Source organism: Zalophus californianus, chromosome 7 (assembly GCF_009762305.2).
Source record: "Zalophus californianus isolate mZalCal1 chromosome 7, mZalCal1.pri.v2, whole genome shotgun sequence".
Classification (NCBI taxonomy): domain Eukaryota; kingdom Metazoa; phylum Chordata; class Mammalia; order Carnivora; family Otariidae; genus Zalophus; species Zalophus californianus.
In genome coordinates, this window is record NC_045601.1 from 7,915,668 (window position 1) to 7,937,676 (window position 22,009).

General features: G+C 42.9%; 1 protein-coding gene across 1 annotated transcript in view; it reads right to left on the minus strand.

Moving 5' to 3' along the window:
- Positions 1-617: 617 nt before the first annotated feature.
- Positions 618-22,009, minus strand: part of SLC22A3 (solute carrier family 22 member 3) — an 88,141-nt gene continuing 66,749 nt past the window's right edge. The window contains exons 6-11 of the mRNA XM_027601557.2: positions 16,402-16,499; positions 16,068-16,282; positions 8,492-8,600; positions 7,639-7,751; positions 4,674-4,773; positions 618-2,202 (exon numbers count right to left, since the gene is read on the minus strand). Of these exons, the coding sequence (XP_027457358.1) occupies positions 2,142-2,202; positions 4,674-4,773; positions 7,639-7,751; positions 8,492-8,600; positions 16,068-16,282; positions 16,402-16,499 (696 nt within the window). The 3' untranslated portion in view covers positions 618-2,141. The remainder of the gene's footprint in view (positions 2,203-4,673; positions 4,774-7,638; positions 7,752-8,491; positions 8,601-16,067; positions 16,283-16,401; positions 16,500-22,009) is intronic.

Sequence of the window (22,009 nt, forward strand, 5' to 3'; positions counted from 1 at the left end):
TTTTTTTGAGCTTCATTGTTTTCGTGTTCTTCGTTTATCCTACCAGTTTTAAATAGTGTAACTCTCACAGACTTAGGTGATTTCTCTCTTTCTCATAAGGCATAGTTGCCAAAAAGGACCAAGAAGCCTATAAGATCATAGAGAAGAGAGCAGGGAAGTCCCAGGAAGTCACCCATATATTTATCTTATCTGCAAAAGATGGCTTGACATACATCTTATAAGGTCTTTATTCCTGACACTGAGATGAATGTTTTCAAAGCTGCAGCATGTATGGGTAGTCATGAGAACAAATTCTATTCTTGGGAATGAAATCTGTTACTGGCAACTTGACGTTAGCCCAGCACAGGGGATACTGGGCAGAGAGCCGCACGCGCGAAGGGAACGGGCATTGCAAGTGTAATACAAGACCAGTAGCGAGGCTGAATGCTATTCTGGGTCACATCTGAGTCTAGGAATGGTACCAAGAGCCCATGAAGGAACAACGAACATATATTGAAAGTGGACTGCTTAATTTCCATTGCTAATGGGCTGCCCGGATAGGAAATATACACTGTCACGTGGGGAGAGAGTTTTACAGTGACAACGTTCACAAGGAAGAGAGAGAAGAGACACCGATGTTACTTGACAATTTAAAATTCTTTATTGTTACCAGAACCAAAATATCAACTCAAAGTACAATTCCAAGGTGAGCGTATCAAGGAGGAACAGTCATCTTACAGCAAGGAGAGATGCAGAGAGAGCAAAAATGCACGTGTGCAGGAATAAGGGGGGACTGCAGCATTAAGTCCTCAAAGAGCGGTGCTTATTTCATTGAAAAACCAAACATTCATATTCAATTCTGTTGTGTTTTAAGGATTAAAAAGCTTAGCTTACAGTTGGCACACACACATGGTACATATTGTCATGTGTTCGCATGGAATTTTCTTCTTCGTTGGCAAGATTTCCCTTGGTGCCCATTTTGTCTATCCACACAAAATAGTTCATTAAAAAATTCTGCATAAGATATATACTGAATCTGAAAATACAACAAATATAACAGATAAAGCAGAACAACAGAAAAATGAGAGCATATTTGCATTTAAACTCCATATTTCAAAAGTCTCAGTAACAAAAAAGAAAGATCAAATCCCTTATTAGTGTCTATGACATCACTTATAAAGCTTCTGATAATTCTTTTATGCATGGATATAATTGACCTTCCTTTTAAATTAAAATGGAAGCTTTTTCTCAAGACAAGTTAAAAAGGTCAAGATTGAAAAGGGTCAAGATCGAACAGTACGTGTTTTTCACTCTTGACCACATCCTAGAACTGAACTCACAAATATAAGATAAATATCCCTTTAAGATCAAAATTAAGACCCATGAAATCATTATCCATGGGTTTTGTTCAAAAAAGAACTGAGTGTGTGGCTTTAGCTGTTCACTAAAGGAGGACCCAAACTATCCTGAATCATCGCAGGCCCAAAACCGATTGACGAAATAATAGAGCCAAATCCTCAAATTGGACAGCGGATTTGTTCCTAATTAGGGAATCAAGCCTGAACATGCTGGCAAGCCCAGATGCTGCAGCGGCTTACAGAGCTCAAAACGAGAAGAGAAAGGAAAGGCTCGGTATCATGTGGCCCAATGTCTTTCGATTCAGCCTCTTCATGAACAGGATTTCCAGATCTTCATCCTCCCTGAAATCTTCAGAGCCCTCCGGTCAGAGCTTCAGTTCTACTCAGGTCTGATGAACCCATTTCTGCATCCCGTTCCCAGATGCCCACTTGGCACATCCTGCCTCTGTGATGGAGCGAGCGGTCGTGAGAATTTGGGGAAGGCTTCTCTTGTCCATCACTGAATGGGTGGGAGACACTGCTCCAACTTCAGAAAAAAACTCAGGGGAAGCTGTCCACACAACAGGCTCTTTGCTAAACCAGCCACATACTATGTTCCCAGAAATGTCAATAGCACTCTAAATCCTAACTCATCCCGCATTATATAAAAATACTCTGGATAGTTTGAATGTCTTTGTACAGTATGACAAACGCTTGGAGCATAATGTAGCGGAAATGGACACACACATGTGTCTGCAAGGCACATCGGTTCCTTGGGAGGGGTCAACCTAAAGAGCTCCTTCCTTTTGTCTTTGGTAGGGGGCCTCAAAGGTGTGAACTGGAAACTTGAGTTTTCTTTTTCCTGCCACATTTATAGGTATATGGACTAACAAAACAAGGAGAGAAGAGAAAGTCCTTATGAAATATTATGCAACTAGTTCCAACAGAGTTTTCTTGCTACTACTCACCAATAAAACTCGTTTTCATCAAACACACTCATGCATAACTTCTCATAAAAACCCAATTCAAAGGTAATGAAAATGACTGTCTCCTGGAGTTTTTGTTTGTTTGCTTTTACCTGTTTTGGTCCCTGGGCAGGGGTTAAGTAGCATTATAGCATCTAAGTTCTTTATGTGACAGGACGGGATGCCACCCACCCTGACGTGGCCCCCAAACTCGAATACAAGCCAAGCAATTGTCTAGGAAGACACAGTCAGCAAAATGTTCCTCTGTTCTGGATGAGGCAGGACCTTACAACGGCATAGCGCTCAAGAGGATCTCACACAGTTTTAACACCTTTTATAAATTTCTTAATTTTGATTGACAAAATGGCAAGATCTTGAAGAAAATCTTCCATCTCACTCTAAATTTCAGGTAGCATTGCTCTAGGGTGAAAACTAGGTAGAGCTTTGGGTGAGAAATAAGCCATCACTCATCACTTGATTTCCAAACAATCTTAAGAATCTGTTTGGATGACTTCATGGGGCAAATGTCCCCCAGTCCTCTGACTGGCCAGTCCTGTTATAAGTCAGCTGCTGAGATATAAGCTGATGGTTTTATTTTAAATACACTGATAAGTCTTTCTTGGGAAAGTTCTGGGATGATTAAGCAATCATACTTTTCAAAATAACATCAAGAAACAGGACAATAAAATCCAATGAAATCAGTACATAAGTTTTAAAGGTTTGGTAAAAGACTCATGAGACTCTAAGCAACGGTTGCCTACCTCTGGGGAGGTGATGATACCACATTAAAAGAGAATTTGAAAAGAAAACATCAAGTAGTATACAGCATAAAACAAGAAAGGCACACAAACAACCAAGTCACATGTGCCCCCTGGACAGCGTCAATGCCACTCCTGGCATGGAAAAGTTGTGAATCTTTCTCAGCACAAATTTCCTAGTATTTAAAAGAGTGAGGATAAGAATTGCAATTGCCCCAAATCATTTTGAGTATTAAGTGAAAAGACATATGTGAAACCACCAATCATATAGGCACTTAAAAATTCTCAGCTTCTCCCCTGTTCTCCATCTATGAGTGAAGAGTGCCAGGAGGTTATCACATTTCAGTCTTCTTATAAATATTTTTGATGCAAAATTTTTTAATATTTAGGGATCCACATCCTCAATTTCTAGGTCTTTATTTAGACAGCTGATTTTATTTTAACATCAGTTCTTACGTTATTTTTTGAATTATGCAGATAATATAAGGCCATGGGTTGTAATTAGAAAATAAATCAAATAAGACAAAAGTTACAGAGTGTAAAAGTGATGTCTTCTTCCCAATTCATTTCTAACCTCAAAGGGTCGGTATGTACAATATTAGATCTTTTGCTACACATTCTCATGTTCATATCCTCTTTTTATTATGAAAATTTTTAAGCAGAGGACATTAGAAAGAATTTGTGTTGTGTGAATTTTTGTTGATATAATTCTTCATATTTATGTATTGGTTGGATATTAACTTTCCTTGCACACGAGTTAGATGCTCTTCTCTCTCTCGTAATCCCTCTCTCTTTCTCTCCTTCCCAATCTTCTATCTACTTTTATCCATCCATCCACCCACCCATCCACCTACCATCCGTCTGTCCATCATCTTTCCCTCTCTCTTTCCGCCCTCCATCTTCCCATCTAGCCACAGAGAGGGGTTGTTATTGTCTTGATTTTTTAATAAATACTATAACACACTGTTCAGCAACTTTTCACTTTGTGATCAATCTTGAAGATCTTACCATGTCATTCCACACAGATATATCTCAATTCTTTTCATCTCTATATAGTAATCCACACCATGAACACATTAGCATTTTCATAATCAGTTTCCTACTGATGCACATGTAAATTATTTCTGCTTTCCTTTCGATGTCCTTTCCTTTAGATTGTTTCTGAGTTTTAACACCTTACTTAGAAATGTTTCCCTCTTCATAATCTCATTTAAAAAATAATATACATTCTTTTATAGTTTTGCTTTTTTTATATTAACGTTTTTTTTCAAAGATTGTTTATTTATTTGAGAGAGAGAGAGAGAGAGCAAGAGCCAGAGAGAGAGCACGAGCGGAGGCGAGGGGTAGAGGCAGAAGCAGACTCCCCGGTGAGCAGGGAGCCCGATGCGGGGCTCCATCCCAGGACCCTGGGATCATGACCTGAGCCGAAGGCAGATGCTTAATGCCTGAGCCCCCCAGGCGCCCCTTATATTAACCTTCTAAATCAAATGTGAATTTTCTCCCTAGGATGTGAGATGGGAATTAATATCATTCCCCCCCGCCCCCCGTGAGTGTTCAGTTTTCTCCATGGTATTTTTTCCTCGGTAGTTTGAAATGCTGCTTCTATTTAAGATGCACTGAAATTCATACAATACCTGTCAAGTTTTTCTACATCATCCACTGTTTCTGGCAAGGCAATACCCCTGGTTTCGGGCAAAAGCATCACAAGCCCACCGCAGACCGATGCCAGGATACCTATGGAATTGGGAACAGCAGTAGAGCCTCAGGAAGGCACAGCAGCCCCTGTCGCCCCTCCCTGCTCACCCCGGAGCAGTTTGCTCACTCCCCTTAACCAGCCTTCACCAGCAGCAGCCCTCGGGTTACCCTAACCAGCTCTCCAGTTTTCCTCTGCCACTATTTGAAGTGTTCCCTACTTTCCTTGGATGCCGTGCAGCCCCATCACCCCAGTACTCTTGCACACATCCATTCCTTCACTCCCCGAACAATTACTTAATGGATGCCTAAGGGCCGACCCCTCACAGAAGACCTCACCTCCGGCCTCTCAGGGAAAATGGCAGCCACCAGACAGGAATTCCCCTCAGCTTCCTTTTACTGACCAAGAGCTTTACTGCATGCTCTCTGTCCCTTTCCTTATTGGGCCATGTCACACGGTCAGACTTGCGGCCACTGCAGCCCACCGGCCATCTCTTGGAGGCTTTCCGGGCTCCTCCGTGTAGCCATGAACCCCCTCACTCCAGTTGGTGGAAGCACTGAACCAGACGCAAGCCTCTCATCGCAGGGACCCTTCTAGCCACCTCACGGGATCCTCCGGTCACCATTCCCCCCTTTGCTGGTCTTTAGAGCCGAAATTCTGGAAACGCCATCCTTCCCTATTCTGTCCACTTATGCTGGTGAATGTTTACCAACCAACTCTCCAGAAAATAAAGCCCCAACTTGTAGCATTTGCCGATTTCCATGGTGTAAGGACTCTCGCCGTGGGCATTTCATGCTAGTGCCACGACATCCCCGCACGAGGCGCTGGGAAGGGCTGTGCAGTGACACCCTGTGTATAGCACTTCCCCCAGAAGGATACACGAGCCAAAAATAACCTGAAGGACACCCGTAACCGGGAGATGTAAATGGCTTTTGAGCATTTATTACCTCTGTTTTTAACCTATTTGATATATGTGTTTTAATAATGGCCAGGTTAACAACTGGGTTCAAACATTTCCCGAAAACGCCACAGTCGGCCTTGGCAGGTGGGTGCTGGCCAGCTCCAGCACCAGCACCAGCACTCGCCTCCGTGAGTCAGGCCTCACCTCCGCCTGCTCTCTCTTGGATCTGCCTTCTGAGCTCCTGCCCTGCTCCCTCCAGCTCCAGACCCACTGGCTCTGCTTCTGGGGCCCAGGTCTCCCCCTTTCCCAGCCAGGAACCCAGCCCTCCCACCCCCCTCTGGCTCTAGCAAGCCCACTCACTCATCCCTCTCGCCGGTTTTACTTTAATGCGTTTCTTGAATCTCTCCACGCCCAACACTCCCTGTGTCATCGCCCTCACCCCAGCTGCCAGGAGCCCTCACCTGACGAAACTGGCTCACGACCAGCACTGTCCCCCTGCAACCTATTTGCAGATCGGACTTCTAAAATGCAAACCTAGCATTGTCAATCCCAGCTTAGAGCTCTTAGCTTCCACTGCTGTCTGGATAGAGAGCAAACCGCGGGGCAGGGAAGACCCTTCCTGATCTGGCCCATGCCTGCCTCCCAGCTTCACCTCCCTCCCTGCCCCAGCACACTCATGTCTCTGTCCTCTAACTGGCCTTCCCGCTGCCTAGAGCCCCAGCCCACACTCCCCATGTGGGGAATTTCTACTCGTCTCAGAGCTCAACTAGACATTCTTCTCTACTCGTCTCAGATCTCAACTAGACATTCTTCCTTCCTCCTTGACTCAGGCAGGTCAGGTGTCCCTGTGCTGTGCTCCCTCCAGCACCTTCTGCTTTCTGGATTAATCACACTGTGATGTGACCGACGGCTCGATGGCTCGGAAGTGTGGCTCTCTCCGCAGCCAGACTCTGCAGGAAGGGCCGGCTCTCCCAGCACTCTCTGGAGGCCAGGTCGAGACCTTGAAACACTGGGCTCCCAGACCACTTGCTTTGGGTTGAACAATGGCACTCTCTTTGCTTTTTCATGCTGGCCACAGAATCAACACTGAGCTTGTTTATCAGATCCCATGAAATAATTTGAAATAATCTTGTATTGAGTTCGGTGATGTCAGGTGGTTAGAAGCTTTACTATCCCCAGCTAGCTAGCACTGTTAGGGATTTTGCATTACTCAGGATGTATGTCCTCATGGACTCAATATTTTCATTATAATTTAAACTGCAGGGCAATACGTGAAAAACTTACTTCTCTACCAGGAGTAAGGATGCAGAGGTGGAGGAAGAATACACGAGAAAGGGGCCCGCCTGTGTTCTTCTTTGCTGAGGAGGGTAGAGGTGGGTGTGCGACCCAGGCAGAAAGATTAGAACAGCACTTGAGAAGCACTGGACGGAATTATCCCAAGCCCCCTGCCCCTAAGCTATGGTCCTATCCCCTCATGTGGCCTGTGGAGATTGGAGTAGGAAGCAGGGTATGAACCTGAGGGCCAACACAGAGGTTACTGGGTACTCAGGCAAGGGATTCTGTGTCCTCTGTTCCTTCGGCACAGCATGCTCCACATCAAAGCAAATGAAGATATGATCTCAACAGATACAGAACATTTAAAAATGTAATTAGTTTTTAGGCTTATTTTGAAACAAACTAAAGGTCCAAATTGGTCCCCCGAAAGTTACTGGATCTGTTCCCCAATATCATAAGACTTTTATAGTCCTGGAATTTAACTCAGAACCTAAACAAAGAAAGCTAAATTGAACACGACTCATCAGGACACTTTAATGTAAAATAAATTAAAAGCATTTAGTGTTTCACATTTCTTCGCAATCGGATGGGCTACTCAAAACTCAAGTGGTTGTCATTAAAAACTTAAATGATCTCATTAATAGCAAACCGAATAATCACTATAGCGTTCTATCAATACAAAGAATAGAGGTGAAAGCATTTAGGAATAATGTACAAAACGAGTTCTTACCAAAGATGATAAGAGGTAGTTCTAGCCAAATGGCTGCTAGCCGGAAGAGCAGGAACGGGGCTATGATTCCCCCGAAATCACATAAACCTGAGCAAAGAGAAACTCCAAAGTTTCTGTAGAGTAAAAAATTGTTTTAAATAAAAAATATTTAACTATGTTCAAGATAAGTAAAATATTCAGCTATGTAACTAAGATATTTTAGTAATATTTCCCATTTCTATAGTTTTTACCTCTGAAAACTGCTATGACTCCCATATTCTAAGCAAATCACGTCCATTCTGCCCCATTTCACATCTGGGCAAAGCTGAATCACAGTGAGGACGGTGAGGTGGAAATTATCCCGCTGGTGGCTCACTCCCAAGCCCACTCCACAATGCTGCTGTGGCGCCTTGGCAGCCTCACCTGACAGTAAGGTGTGGCCACGAATATTCCCCCAGGGAAGGAGGCCCATCTGCAGCCCATGCACACTGTTTCACTCTGTCCTACATTAACCAGCTGCGCACAGTGGCAAGATGTGGAGTGTGGTCCGAGCAGAGGCTGTAGCCTTTAAACAGGGTGATGCTGATGAAGACAGTTTTAACCCACATCTAAGCAAGTTCTCTAATCAGATTATCTGATCCCACAAAACCACAGCTATGTATAAAGATACTGGTATGAGAAATACTTCTTTCAAAAAATGCGGAAGGTAGCAATGCAGAAAGCAGCCATAACTCAAAGCACATCTTCTTTTCTGGCTAAAATCAGCCCAGGCTAATATATCACCAAGTTAAGGAAACTACTTCATGGCTTTTAAGTCAAAACGTTTGGCTGCAGAATTACTTAGGAGAAACCATGACATATAGGTTGGAATTACCGTAATGTTGTTGGGTACAATTCTGAATTTACCAAATAAACAATTTCAAAGGCCATGGTTATCCCTAGTCTTCCCAGGGTCGCAACTGTGGTTCTCAACCAGGGTATTCCTGCGAACACAGAAAATTTGGAAGCAAAGAGTTAGGGGTCTGCTTTCAACAAAATATCACAAAATAACAAAAGGCATTTGCTTAGTGTCCTCCTGGGCCCTAAGTCTTTGCTAATTTTAAGCATGAATGACAGATACCTCCTAATACCGTAAGCAAATCTTAACAGCAACAACAACCACCAGGATGATCGCTAATATTTAGGGTGTCAGTCGCCTTTCTGAGCAGGGCTAGAGGATGGGAATACGATTCAAGAATCATTTGTTGAGCAGCCACCAGACTGAAAAGACAGTGTTCCAGGCAGTTTTCCTAGAGGGCCTGAGTGCCTTGGCTGTTTATCTGGAAGGTGGTCTTCACTTGAGCCCTTGAGAACCATTACTGCAGCCTGGTACCCATTTGCCCTCTCTCCGTGCCCTCCCCTAGTGACAGCACGCAGAACAGCTATTCCTAGCCGACCAGGAGAAATCGACACGAGGCTGATGTTGGTTTCTGGAAGGTAGCAAAGGTTTTGAGGACCAGAACCTTTGGAAGGGGACATCTAAGCCTTGTGTTTTCACTAGAGTGTATGTCCCCCATCTAGCTACTTCCCCCAAGAAATCATCCAGAAGGAACCAGATTCTTAAAGATCAGTGGGTTCCTTCATTTAAAAATGAATTACATCAGGGCTGCATTGGTTATATGAGGAAATTCTCCTTGCCTCCACAGTGAGTAGTGCAAAAAAACAAATGTTCTTCATTAAATATTTTCTTTCTTTTGGGTTTTAAAGGAAGAAGGAGTAAACCATTTTTGCCCTACAAAGTCAGTGCTCTAAACCTCTTAAGAGCACAGTTTATGCCAGACTTCCTTCATGGACATGGGTGTGAGGACATGTGACTGCACGGGTAAGCACCCATCTGCTCTCCAAAGCAAAGCTACGGACATTCTGACTTTCGTCTTTGAAAAGGAAACCTGTTCCCTTTTATACTCATATTTATTTGTGCTCACCCAGCACTAAACAGTCCTCTTATCTTTGAGAAGAATTATTGCCCCTTCCTGAAAAATGATTTTTTGGTGGAAAAGTAGGCATGAATGCAGAGGAGGACAGAAGAGAATCAAGCTCAGTAGATGTATGTGTAATCCCTAGAGAAGAGTCAACAAATAAAAAAAGCTAAAACTCACTAAATAATACAATTGCCTAGGAGGGCGAGCACAGAAAAAGATAGTTTAAGATCGTTGCCGGGAGGCTCCAGTTTATTACTACAAAATTACATTTTGCTTGCACACCGGCCGAGGACGTCCTGGCGCACTTGACGTTTTTCCCGGATGAGAACACCTGTAGCTCTCCCATCAACAGTTACATCAGGGGGTGAGGAATATCAGTGTTGCGCTGATGTGCCGGGCTGCCATCTGCTCTGGCATGGAACGGTTGTAAACATGTGTTTTATTTAGGCTTTGCCTTTTCATGAAGGCCAGGGAGGGGGACCAGGAAATGCATTCCGCCCCAGCCTTCAATGAGCAGGTGGTACAGTGCCAGGTGCCAGGGAACGGAACGTGGGAGCTGTCGCCCAGATTCCCTGGGTCCCAGCCCGACTGGGCAACCTTTCGCTGCTCTCAGGCTGCAAAGAATGTTGCCTGCTACTGTGGAAATAGCTTGATTACCCAGGTTAAGTTCTTAAGTTATAGGTTTATTTCTACTGAATCAAGACGACTCTGTGAGTTCCGAGGACAACTTCAATGCCAGTTGAAGTTTACAACAGAGGCTAGAACTGTTTGCTGGAGAGAACCAAACAAAAACCAAGAAACCAAATGAAAACACACACACACACACACACACACACACACACACACACACACACACACACAAAACATGTGATTAGCTCAGTGGATACAGATAAATAACCAGTCAAGTGAGTAAAATGTTCAGAAAACGCTGTCAAGCGGACACCCTTGAGGAGATGTGGTTTATCCTACATGCTGACTGGACTCTGAAAGCCTCTCAACTCCTTCTAAGCAGCAGAGCCCCTGTCTAACCACACTGAGCTAGAGATTTTGGTGAAATGTTTAATAAAACACAAGTTCCAGAGGCACTGTGCTGTTGATTCACTAGGAGTGAAATGAAAGCAGTTTGTTAGGAAGTGTAAACGATGTGTGAATAATACGTATGCAAACAGAAACTTCTGATCATCCCAGTGATAAGCTGCATTCATCTTAGAGCGGCAGAAGATGCCTTTAGTAGAAATGACAAAAGAACACAAGACAATTTACAAATGAGTACAGACGCTGGAACTCTCTCCATGGAGCCCCGAGAACAGAGAGAAAGACGGACCCTCTGAACAGGGGTTCGGTCAAGGGACTGGAGATTACTGGAAATAATACCTCAATTTTTGAAGAAGAGGATGCAGGATTTTTTTTAATACTTTATTTATTTATTTGGCAGAGAGAGAGAGAGAGAGAGAGAGCACAAACAGGGGGAGCGGCAGGCAGAGGGAGAGGGGAGAATCTCAAGTAGACTCCCCAAGATGAGCGAGGAGCCAGATGCAGGACTTGATCTCATGACCCTGAGATCATGACCTGAGCTGAAACCAGAGTCAGACACTTAACTGACTGAGCCACCCAGGCGCCCCACTGTGACTGCATTCTATTTTGTTTTTTTGAAGATGTTATTTATTTGACAGAGAGAGACAGCGAGAGAGGGAACACAAGCAGGGGGAGTGGGAGAGGGAGAAGCAGGCTTCCCACCGAGCAGGGAGCCTGACGCGGGGCTCGATCCCAGGACCCCGGGATCATGACCTGAGCCGAAGGCAGACGCTCGATGACTGAGCCACCCAGGCGCCCCAGGATGCAGGATTTTAAAGAAACACTCTCTGACATCTCTGAATGTACCATCTGCTTTGAGTTCTGAAATAAAATGTAGTGAAAATTTGTACTAGGGATATGTAAATTAAGATACATTGGCTGGCTTTTCACTTAAAAGAAATAAAAGTAAAAGGCAGCTCTCTGGCTTCAAAAAGAGTACTTAACCCAGCGGCTAGGTCTGTAACCATCCTAAACAAATCTGAATGAAAGACGCAGACCAGACCGCTGTGGACAAAGAAAACCTCTGGTTTTCAGACTTTAATCAGAGTTCAAAAATTGGGGTCAAAAGCAGTGAGGTTTAAGTGAAGATACAGCCAGAAAGGCTTTCTTTTTCCAGAATCTCATTCTTCAGACCACAGCAAGTTGTGCTTAGTGGAGGGAAAGCCAGTTAAATTGTTCTCAATAATTTTAGAGCTGATTCCTCTAAAAGCCTAATCAGCATTCGCCTCAGGGGCTGTCCCCCTGTTCCTGACATCAAGAATGACTGAGAGGAGAAGTCTTTCTAATGTTAATTCAGCAGCCCAAGTAACCAAGTCCAAAAGCTCCCTTAAGGAGAAGGGCTGCCAATGAAGTGAGGAACAGCTCTTAAAATGTGGTTACTCGCAAGGAGCATTAGGGATGTGAATTTATTCTTGCCAATCATGACTGACATATGACTATTCAAGCAGCCGAATCTGGGAATACACAAATAAGGTGTGCCTAGAATAAGAGCATAATAATTTTTCAGTATCGCCGAGAACAATTTTAAAGCTGAAATCAGGAAATTATATCTTCAAAATAAAACTGATCAGCCCAAACAGAAAAGTCTGCTCTCTGCCTTATGTTTTTCCATATAGGAAAGCGTTCTCTACAAAAATCACTTGATTCCCACTCATCTAGTTACTCCAACATTGGTGCGGACAAATGGTCTAGAATGCTCTCTGGGATCATGTAGAAGGCGGTGCAAATCAAAATCACCCCAATGAGTCTGGGGCCAGAGAGAATCTTCCAGGGCAATGTTATACCATGAAATGATGGGCCACCCATAAGTCCTTAACCTTTCTCCACCCATAAGACATTAACCAAGTCCCGGGGTGCCTGGGTGGCTCAGTTGGTTAAGCGTCTGCCTTCGGCTCGGGTCATGATCCCAGGTCCTGGGATCGAGTCCCACATCGGGCTCCCTGCTCTGCGGGAAGCCTGCTTCTCCCTCTGCCTCTCTCTCTCTCTCTGTCTCTCATGAATAAATAAATAAAATCTTAAAAAAAAAAAAGACATTAACCAAGTCCCTGATTTCATGTGCAACAAATACTTAATTCTTATTCCACATGCCACAAGAACAGAAGACCTCGCTGTAGAGAATTAAACCCAAAATGATACAATGTTAAAGTAAAATGGAAACAAGAGTGAAATCTCCAACATTCCCCATTTGTCCCCCTTCTACTTAAATTGTGCATTATTCTCAAGGACAAGAGTTACGTCTATCTTGTTTACTGCTCTGTTTTTTTAAGATTTTATTTATTCATTTGAGAGAGAGAGAATGAGAGAGAGCACATGAGAGGGTGAGGGTCAGAGGGAGAAGCAGACTCCAGACTCCCTGCCAAGCAGGGAGCCCGATGCGGGACTCGATCCCGGGACTCCAGGTTCATGACCTGAGTCGAAGGCAGTCGCTTAAGCAACTGAGCCACCCAGGCTCTGTTCCCACTCCTAGTTTAGTGGTGGCCATTAATAGAAACTAAAAAGACATGTATTGGCCAACAGGTGTTAGTTACATAGATTCCCCAACTCTTAGAAAAATGTTTCAACTCAATGTAGTGGGTTGAATAGCGTTCCCCCAAAGTTCACGTCCACCCAGAACCCAGAATGTGACCGTATTTCTAAACAGGTCTTTGCAAGTATGATGGTTAAGATGCAGAGAAGAGAGGGGCCTATGAAGATGGAGGCAGATATTGGGATAATAAGGAACGCCTGGGGTTACCAGCAACCGCCAGAAGTCGGGGAGAGCCCGGGAAGGATGCTCACCTAGAGCCTTCAGAGAGAGCCTGGCCCTGCCCACATGGGGATTTCAGACCTCCAGCCTGCGGCACTGTGAGAGAATACATTTCCGTTGTTCCAAGGCACCCAGGGTGTGGTACTTTGTTACTGCAGCCCTACAAAACTAGTATACTCGAGGAAAGTGAGATCAGTGTAAATACAGTTCTATTTATCATCCGCCATTCCAAAAGGACAGAAGACTTTACATCTTTTTTAAATTTTCTGGTCTGAAGATGGACATTTCTATAATTTTATTTAAATAGCGTTTTGGGACTTCATAAACCTACATATAATTAATAAACTCTGTAAATGTCTATTTTCACTTCTATAATATTATCCCTTCTTTCTTGATCCTCAGCTGATTCTCAAAAGAAAAGACAGCCTCTCTGGGGCTGACGCAAGGACTACCAGAGAATCCGCTCTCTCAGTAACCCCCAACCCCCATGCCCTGGCACATGGAAAGAAGGAGCTTGCTCTAATTCGCATGTTCCCTGGGACTTTGAAGGGCTTCCCTGTCCAGGGTCTGCTGTGTCCTGTGGCAAAGATAATGTGGGTTGTGTTAACCATGCATCTGGGGGCAACTGCTACCTCTACAGCACACCTTGGTCATCAAGCCCCCCTGACCTCTGACATTCCTGAAATCACCCTCTCCCACCTGGGCTGACTACCATGACCTTCATTCCTGCTCTGGGCATCTCTCCCTCCTCACTGCCACCATCCAACCCGATGCGGTTACAAGTAAGCTCACAGGGCCATGCCCAAGCTCCCAGTCTGGCCTGTGAGGCCAGTCACTGCTGGTGGCAGGCAATCCTCAGCCCCTTTTTGGGGATATTCGAGTGATAACAGAGAACGTGTGGTCCCAGATCCCTCAAAGATGGTTCATACTTCTGAGAGCCATGCTCTACTGTGGAAAAAAATCTCTCCTACCTTTCACTTCTGTCTGTGCATTTCTTTTTTCTTTTTTAAAGTTTATTTATTTGTTTATTTTTTTTTTTTAGTAATTTTTACACCCACTGTGGGGCTCGAACTCATGAACTTGAGATCAAGAGTCTCATGCTCTTCTGACTGAGTCAGCCAGGCACTCCTGTCTAGTATATCTCTCTTCCTTTTTCATTCATGCCTAGTTCTCACCTCTGGGAAGCTTTTCCTGATCACTCCTTGTACCTATTTTTCTAAATCACGTAGAGTCTTCAGAGAGCTTTATTTTTCTAAATCTGGTACAGTTGGCTCTTGAACAACAGGTTTAAACTGAGTGGGTCCACGTATGTGCAGACAGTATTTACACTACACTACCATAAATGTATTTTCTCTTCCTTATGATTTTCTTAATAACGTTTTCTTTGCTCTAACTTACTTTATTGTAAGAGTATAGTATATAATGCATATAACATAGAAAGTATGTGTTTATCAACTCTTTTGTTATAGATAAGGCTTCTAAATAACAGTAGGCTATTAGCAGTTCAGTTTCTGAGGAGTCAAAAGTTATATGCAGGTTTTCGACCATGCAGAGAGCCAGCAGCCCCACTCCTATGACAAGGTTTAACTGTAACTAATTCTGTTATTTCACGTATCACAGTGAGTTGTGAAAGCATTAAAGTATCTATATCATGCACCCCAATGTTTAGAGCAGCATTATCAACAAAAGCCAAGTTACGGAAAGAGCCCAAATATCCATATGTCTATCGACTGATAAATGGATAAAGAAGATGTGGGCTATGTGTATGTGTGTGTGTGATGGAATATTACTCAGCCATATAAAAGAATGAAAGAATGAAATCTTGCCATTTGCGATGATGTGGATGGAGCTAGAGAGTATAACGCTAAGTGGAATAAGTCAGTCAGAAAAAGACAAATACCATATGATCTCACTCATATGTAGAATTTAAGAAACGTAACAGTTGAACGCGGGGAGGGGGAAGAGGCAAAACAAGAAACAGACTGTTAACTATAGAGAACAAACTGAGGGTTGCTGGAGGGAAGGTGGGCAGGGGATGGAGTAGATGGGGGATGGGCATTAAGGAGGGCACTTGTTGTGATGAGCACTGGGTGTCCTATGTAAGCGACAAATCACAAAATTCTACGCCTGTAACTAATATTACACTGTATGTTAACTAACTAGAATTTAAATAAAAACTTGGAGGAAAAACAAATTTAAAAAATGAAGTGTCCATATCCCTTACTAGGTTGTGAACATTCTGAAGTCAACAAGTGTCTTAATTTCTTCCTTTTGTAACCCTGGTATTTTGCATGGGGCCAGTGACACGGCCGGTAATCAGGAAATACGGTAACCATGGTCAATGAGAGCATGAAAGTCAGTCAAATAAAGGTGATCAATACTAAACTACATGACTACAAGCTAGTGTACAACATCTGCACAACATCTATTTCATCCATAATTGAACCTAAAATGGAGAAAACAGAAGAAACTGTAGAACCAATCCCTGTACTCAAGAGTCATTACACTGCTTAAGCAGAAAATTGGGTGACATCACCACAGGTTGCCTGGTACCAGGATTTTGAGGCAGTGGTACATTATCTAAGGACAAGAGGCTCCCCATTCTTGATTATTTTGATTTAAGACTATTTCACGTTCTTGAGTGACGGACAGATCTGGGGGACTATTACCTTCGGGTAAGAATGCAGTGACAAGGCAGGCGACCCCTGCCACTAGATTACTTCCTGCAAAGGGAAGCCGTCGTCCGAAACGCTCAATGGTCAGTAAGATCAGCAGGGCCGCGGGCAGCTCCACAACTCCTGAGATGAAAAAGTCGATATAGAGGTTGCCTCCTATAATTCCTAGGCGCATGACGAGTCCTTGATACACCACCGCACTTGTGAACCTGGAGGGACATTGAAAGCCAACGGAGACCAAGTAAGACATAACTTCAGTCTGCTCTGAAGGAAGGGGCGCGTTGTAAATTCAATACAAGCTTTTGAGCCCATCACAAGTCAGACTTACCAAGCAAACATAAGAATAAGTGTGCACTTCCTCATTTGGGGAGTCCTCACCAGATCTAAAAAGGATGGGTTACTAACTTCCTCATCTGTAACAGTGATCTATATAAGAGAAGCAGATTTCAGTAGCAAATACAGCAAGACACACCTGCATATTATAGATTTTCATTGACCAGATTCAAAGCCACCAAGTCTTTCATGGGTCTTTCACGACTGACCAGGGTCTTTCACGACTCCGTCTTAAAACCTGGGAATGGAGAGTTTGATTCCCTAGCTGTTATAAAAGGACAAATTCACAAAGATGTGGTTGCTGCATGAGAGGCTGTTCTCAGGCGAGTATCAGCAGTCCTGTGTGCCAATCTGCTCTGGCTCACCAAGGAAAAAAGGTGTGTTTTAAAGTAAAATACATTTGTGCATTTATTAAATTGGAGAAAATAAACGTAAAAGCGGCAAAAGCAGGTGGGATCCAAATGAGTGTTTCTTTATTAAATTATCAACCTGATGTTAACAAATAAGATTATTTTAAATTCAAGAGCAAGTACAGCCCCGAAGGTATCAACTTGCTTTGGTCCATTTATTTGAATCTAGCACCTTTTCGATCCTGGAAAATTCAGCTCATCTCTACTTGGCCATCCAAGAAGTTGGTCTTTTCTTTCATTGCATGAAACAAATATTGCTGTTCGCCTACTATGTATAAGGCACTATAAAGGAAACAAAGCCAAAGAGCAGGTACTTTGTCCGTCACCGAGGCTAAGCATGACACTTGATGAGTAGAACAAAGCTTGTTATCTCCTGTCTATGCTTGCTCCAAGGAAACTCACACAAGCAAAAGAAGACTGCAAAATTGATGGCTTTGGATCACCTTCTCTTCCTATGCCCTTCCAGTACTGTATTTCTTCTTTCTCAAGACACATAATTTTCACATTTTAACACTCCTAAACTGGGACGTGTCCTACAACTGAGCTGATAAGAAAACATACGTTTAATAATGTTTCATAACATGGTTTTTCTTACTTAGGGGTACATAAAATGATGGGTCTTACAATCAATAGGATCTTAGAGTCAGTGACACAATACTGGTTTCCATGACAATGCCTATGGGAGACTGCTAACTGATTCTACCATCCATTCTTTCCTTCTCCATTTTGATAACAGAATCCACCGAATTTTAGTTGGGCACGTCGCTACAGTCACATTTTCTAGCCTCTCTTTCAACTATGGGTAGCCCTTTGATTAAGATCTCAGCAATGAGGTGGGAATAGAAGCCATGTATGCAAGTTCTAGATCCAATCCTTTAAAAAGAAATGGCTTTGCTCTTTATTGACACCCTTCCCTGTCCTAAGGGATGGAAGGAGATGCTGGTGAACGAGCTTCTCCTAGACCACCTGCTGCAGGTGACAGTGGCGAAACAAGAAAACTGGAACCTGGGTCCTGGAGGCACTCAGGGAGCAGAGCCATCTTCTAGTGCTGGGCTGCTTACCTCTGGGTGGGCATGTATGAGAGAAAGATGCTTTTCTTTCTTTCTTTCTTTCTTTCTTTCTTTCTTTCTTTCTTTCTTTCTTTCTTTCTTTCTTTTTTTTTGGCATTATATTTTTTGGGTCTCTGTTTCAGCAGCAAGTTGAACTGTACTCTAAACGAATACAATGCTTATGAAAATGTTCCCTGATCTACTCTTCTAAATTCTAAGGATTTTTAAGACCTATCTTCACATTTGCTGCTCCAAAAGTAAGGTAGGAATACCAAAACTGAAAGAACTTAGTATAGTACAACAATGTATCATTATATGATTGGTTATCAAAATGTTTTCCACAATTAGTTTCTCTATCTTGTCCACGTCAAAATGGTTCACTTCTAAGGAGCCTGTAATATTTGTCTGATGCGGTTATTTAATTTGATTCTCATCAAAACCCTCCGAAGTTAGTACTTTTATCAATCCTGTTTTATAAATAAGAAAAGGCTTAGGACTTGAAGGATTAAAGGAACAGTGGTTGAGCCAGGATTTGAAATCAGGCAGTCGATAGAAATCCTTTATTCTTTTTTTTTTTTTTTTTGGTGGCTCAGTTGATTAGAAATCCTTTATTCTTAATGGTCACATCGAGCCGCTGAATGTATTCAAGGCTTTTTATTTTAGAAAACTTCTGTGTAGCTGATGGTCGCTTCATTTTTCAAGAAGGACATTACACACCTGGCCAAAATCTAAAATTTAGTTAAAACACTATTTTATGGAAAAGTTGGATTTGACTAAAATAATTTAGAGTTTGAGGATCTTTGAATTCGAGATCAGAACTACCCGTACTGTGAGGGAAGTTGTCCTCCCTGGATGTCTCATTTTTTCCAACGCTTTTCTTTTCACATATGGCCTTCCACAGCTCAGACGTGGGTCAGGTTGCCTGTGCTCGTTCAGACTACTCCCTTTGCTCTAGGGAGTCCCTGGCCGCTCTGCGCATCCACACATCTGTACCACTGCGCCCCCAGAGCACACAGATGGCAACAATCTCTTCTTTTCTAAAGCAATATTGCCACAATTGTTTCTGGGCTCTCTTTCATCCCCTCTTCAGTCTTATCTTCTCCCCAGAGCTATGATTTCTATCGACTAGATACTCTGTACAAATTCACTTTCATTCATGTCCCAGCGTCAACACCCCAGAGTTCAAGGGAGATCATGTATCATGTATTTCAAGATCTCTAGTCAATTCAGGAAGATAACTTGACATTTAAGCACTGTTGTAGATCTTTCAATTACTCACGATTCTTAACTCTCTCTAACTGATAAAATAACTGAGCACCTCTTGCTTTCATGTTAGCTCTGCAGGTGTCCCTTTTTCTTGATCATTATCTCCAGGCTGGTTAAGTTATTACCTGACCACAGAATTATGTATGACATGCTAGATTTTGACAAGACAATAGAGGTCTACTGGTCTGACCTAGAGGTCAGCAAACTTTTTCTGTGAAGGACCAGATTATAAGTACTTTTGGTTTTGTGGGCAATATAGTCTCTGTTGGAGCTGCTTAACTTTGCCATTATAGTGTGAAAGTAGCCATAGATGGATACACAAATGGATGACTATGGCTGGTTTCCAACACACCTGTTCACGAAAACAGGCAGCAAGTCAGGTCTGGCCCACAGGCTGCAGATTGCTGACTCCTGAACTAGAAGATTAGTGCTGTTGGAACTTATAAATGCTATTCTTATATCCATCACAGAGAGGAAGAAGCTGAGGCACAGGAAAGATAAGTAGCTTACCCACCGAGGACACACAGACAGTGAGTAGATGAACCAGGAGGTGGATAGCCACGTCTGTGTATTGCTAACCATCATGCTCTACTGTGTCTGCAGTATGCAGAGTATAATATTTATTTTAATGTTTGAAAATATGCTTGTATCATTAATAGTTCTCGCAGGGTAGTAGGATGACGGTGGTTTTTACTTTCTTCCTTTTTGCTATAAATATTCTCTTAAAAAAATTTAATCTTGAAGTACTTTTCCTAACAAGAAGAACTATAGCTCACCTTAAAAGTAATGGATTTAAATGAGACCCTAGTGTACCGTTTTTTGTTGTTGGCTCCGTGTCATTCTCTCTTTCTCATTCTTAATAGAATCCCCACTGCGCCACCCGCCCAACTTCATCAGTTCCCATTCTCAGGGGAGCTGATTCTGTTTCCAGTTGTAGGGGAGACCTCATAACCTAAGGGTAATTCTACCCTTAGATTGGGCATGTGACTGGGAATGTGACCGAATTTGAACCTCTAATAAATGGGCATGAGACCCAGTTTGAACCAATGAGAAATGGTCTTGAGAAAGTCCTTCACGGGGGGCACCTGGATGGCTCAGTCAGTTAAGCATCTGCCTTTGGATCAGGTCATGATCTCAGAATCCTGGGATCCAGTCCTGCATCGGGCTCTCGGCCCAGTGAGGAGTCTGCTTCTCCCTCTCACTCTCCCTCTGTGCTCTCTCTCTCTCTCTCTCTAATAAATAAAATCTTTAAATAAAACAAACAAAAAAAAGAGAAAGTCCTTCACTGACCTTAAGTCAAAGTTTCCTGAAAGAATCTTCTCTCTCTCCCCTCAGGGAATTAATGAGAAAATGGTGGGCTCAAGTAGAATTTAGCAGCCATCCTATACCCAGGAGGGAACCAGTATGAAGAAGAAGCCACTCTGTCTGCAGAGTGGAGAGGGAGAAAACCATGGCTTGACGGCACTGTTGAGACTCAGGTCTAGCCAACCCCAAATGCTGCTATAACTCTAGAATTCCAGGTACATGAGCCAGGGAACGAGCTTATTGTTTACGCCCATTTAAGTTGTAGCTTGTTGCCAAAAGCAGAATTATCTGGAGAATTCCGTCCAGAACAATGCTTTTGCACTAATAATCGATTATTTTAGGCAAAATAATTTTGTATTAAATAATTAAAATAATTGCTTGAGTGTTCCAACTTACTCAGTAAGAATATTTATTATTAGTCTTAATTTCAAACTTTTAAGATTTAGAGTCAAGCAGTCACATGATCTCTGCTTTCCCAAAGCACAAGTTTAATGCCTAACATATACCCTCTACCAAAGAATATAAGGTACTGATAAGACCAAAGGTAATCAAGACCATAAAACCGATCTTCCCTGTCCAGCGAATGAAAGGATTAATAGTCCTTCCAAGCAAGTATGTATTTTGCCAATTTAAGAATAAATCCAGCTGGTTTTTGATTTACTGACATGTTCTTCACAGTGACGCAGATATCCTGAAAGGCGACCCACTTTCTGGGTGTCCAAAGACCTTGAGAGACGAAACGCCGTATCTTGGGATGGAATGCCTCCAGTAAAGTCTTGGCAACTCATGTGCAGGGACTGCTGAAGCTGTTATTCCTCTACAACACCTTCTAGCTCTGTATTTTGAAATTAAGCTGTGTCTATTTTCTGTTGCCAAAGCGTTACAAATTTTGCTTACTCCGAGTCAGATACAAAAGAGTAGAAAGGCTAGATCGGGTTATTATATATACATACTTCAATTTGCTTTATTGAAATATAACTTTCATACAATAGAATTCAGCAATCTCAAGTGTACACTTAAGTGAGTTTTGACCAATGTGTGGAGTCAATGAGCCACCACCGTCATGATACGGACCGTCTCCCTTATCCTCAGAACGTTTCCTCCTGACTCTACAGTCACCCTCTCCCCCGACTCTTAGCCCCTGGAAACCCCTCATCTGCTTTCTGTCGTTACAGTTTTGCCTTTCCTAGAATTTCATGTAAATGGAACCATACAGAACGTTGTCTTTTGTACCTAGCCCGGTATGATATTTTGTCATGTTTATGTCATCTAAGTGGTGTCTGCCTGCTTCAGTTTGGAGCAAAGGAAGACTGGAAAGGCTCGTGGTAACATTTGTGTGTTTGGAGTCTTGTTGCCTAGTAATGTCACTCATATGAAAAGGTGTTGTTCACAGGTAAGCTGCACCTGTCAGTTTCTTGTTGTTTATCAACTGAGCTGATTGCTAGTTGTTCTAGCTGTCTCTTAATGGTCTCTTAACTTTCCCAAGACCTTTATGTTACATTAACAGTGATGTTGCCCATGTTGAAAATGTACTTTGTTCATCTTTCTGTGATTAATCTGGCTGCATGTACCA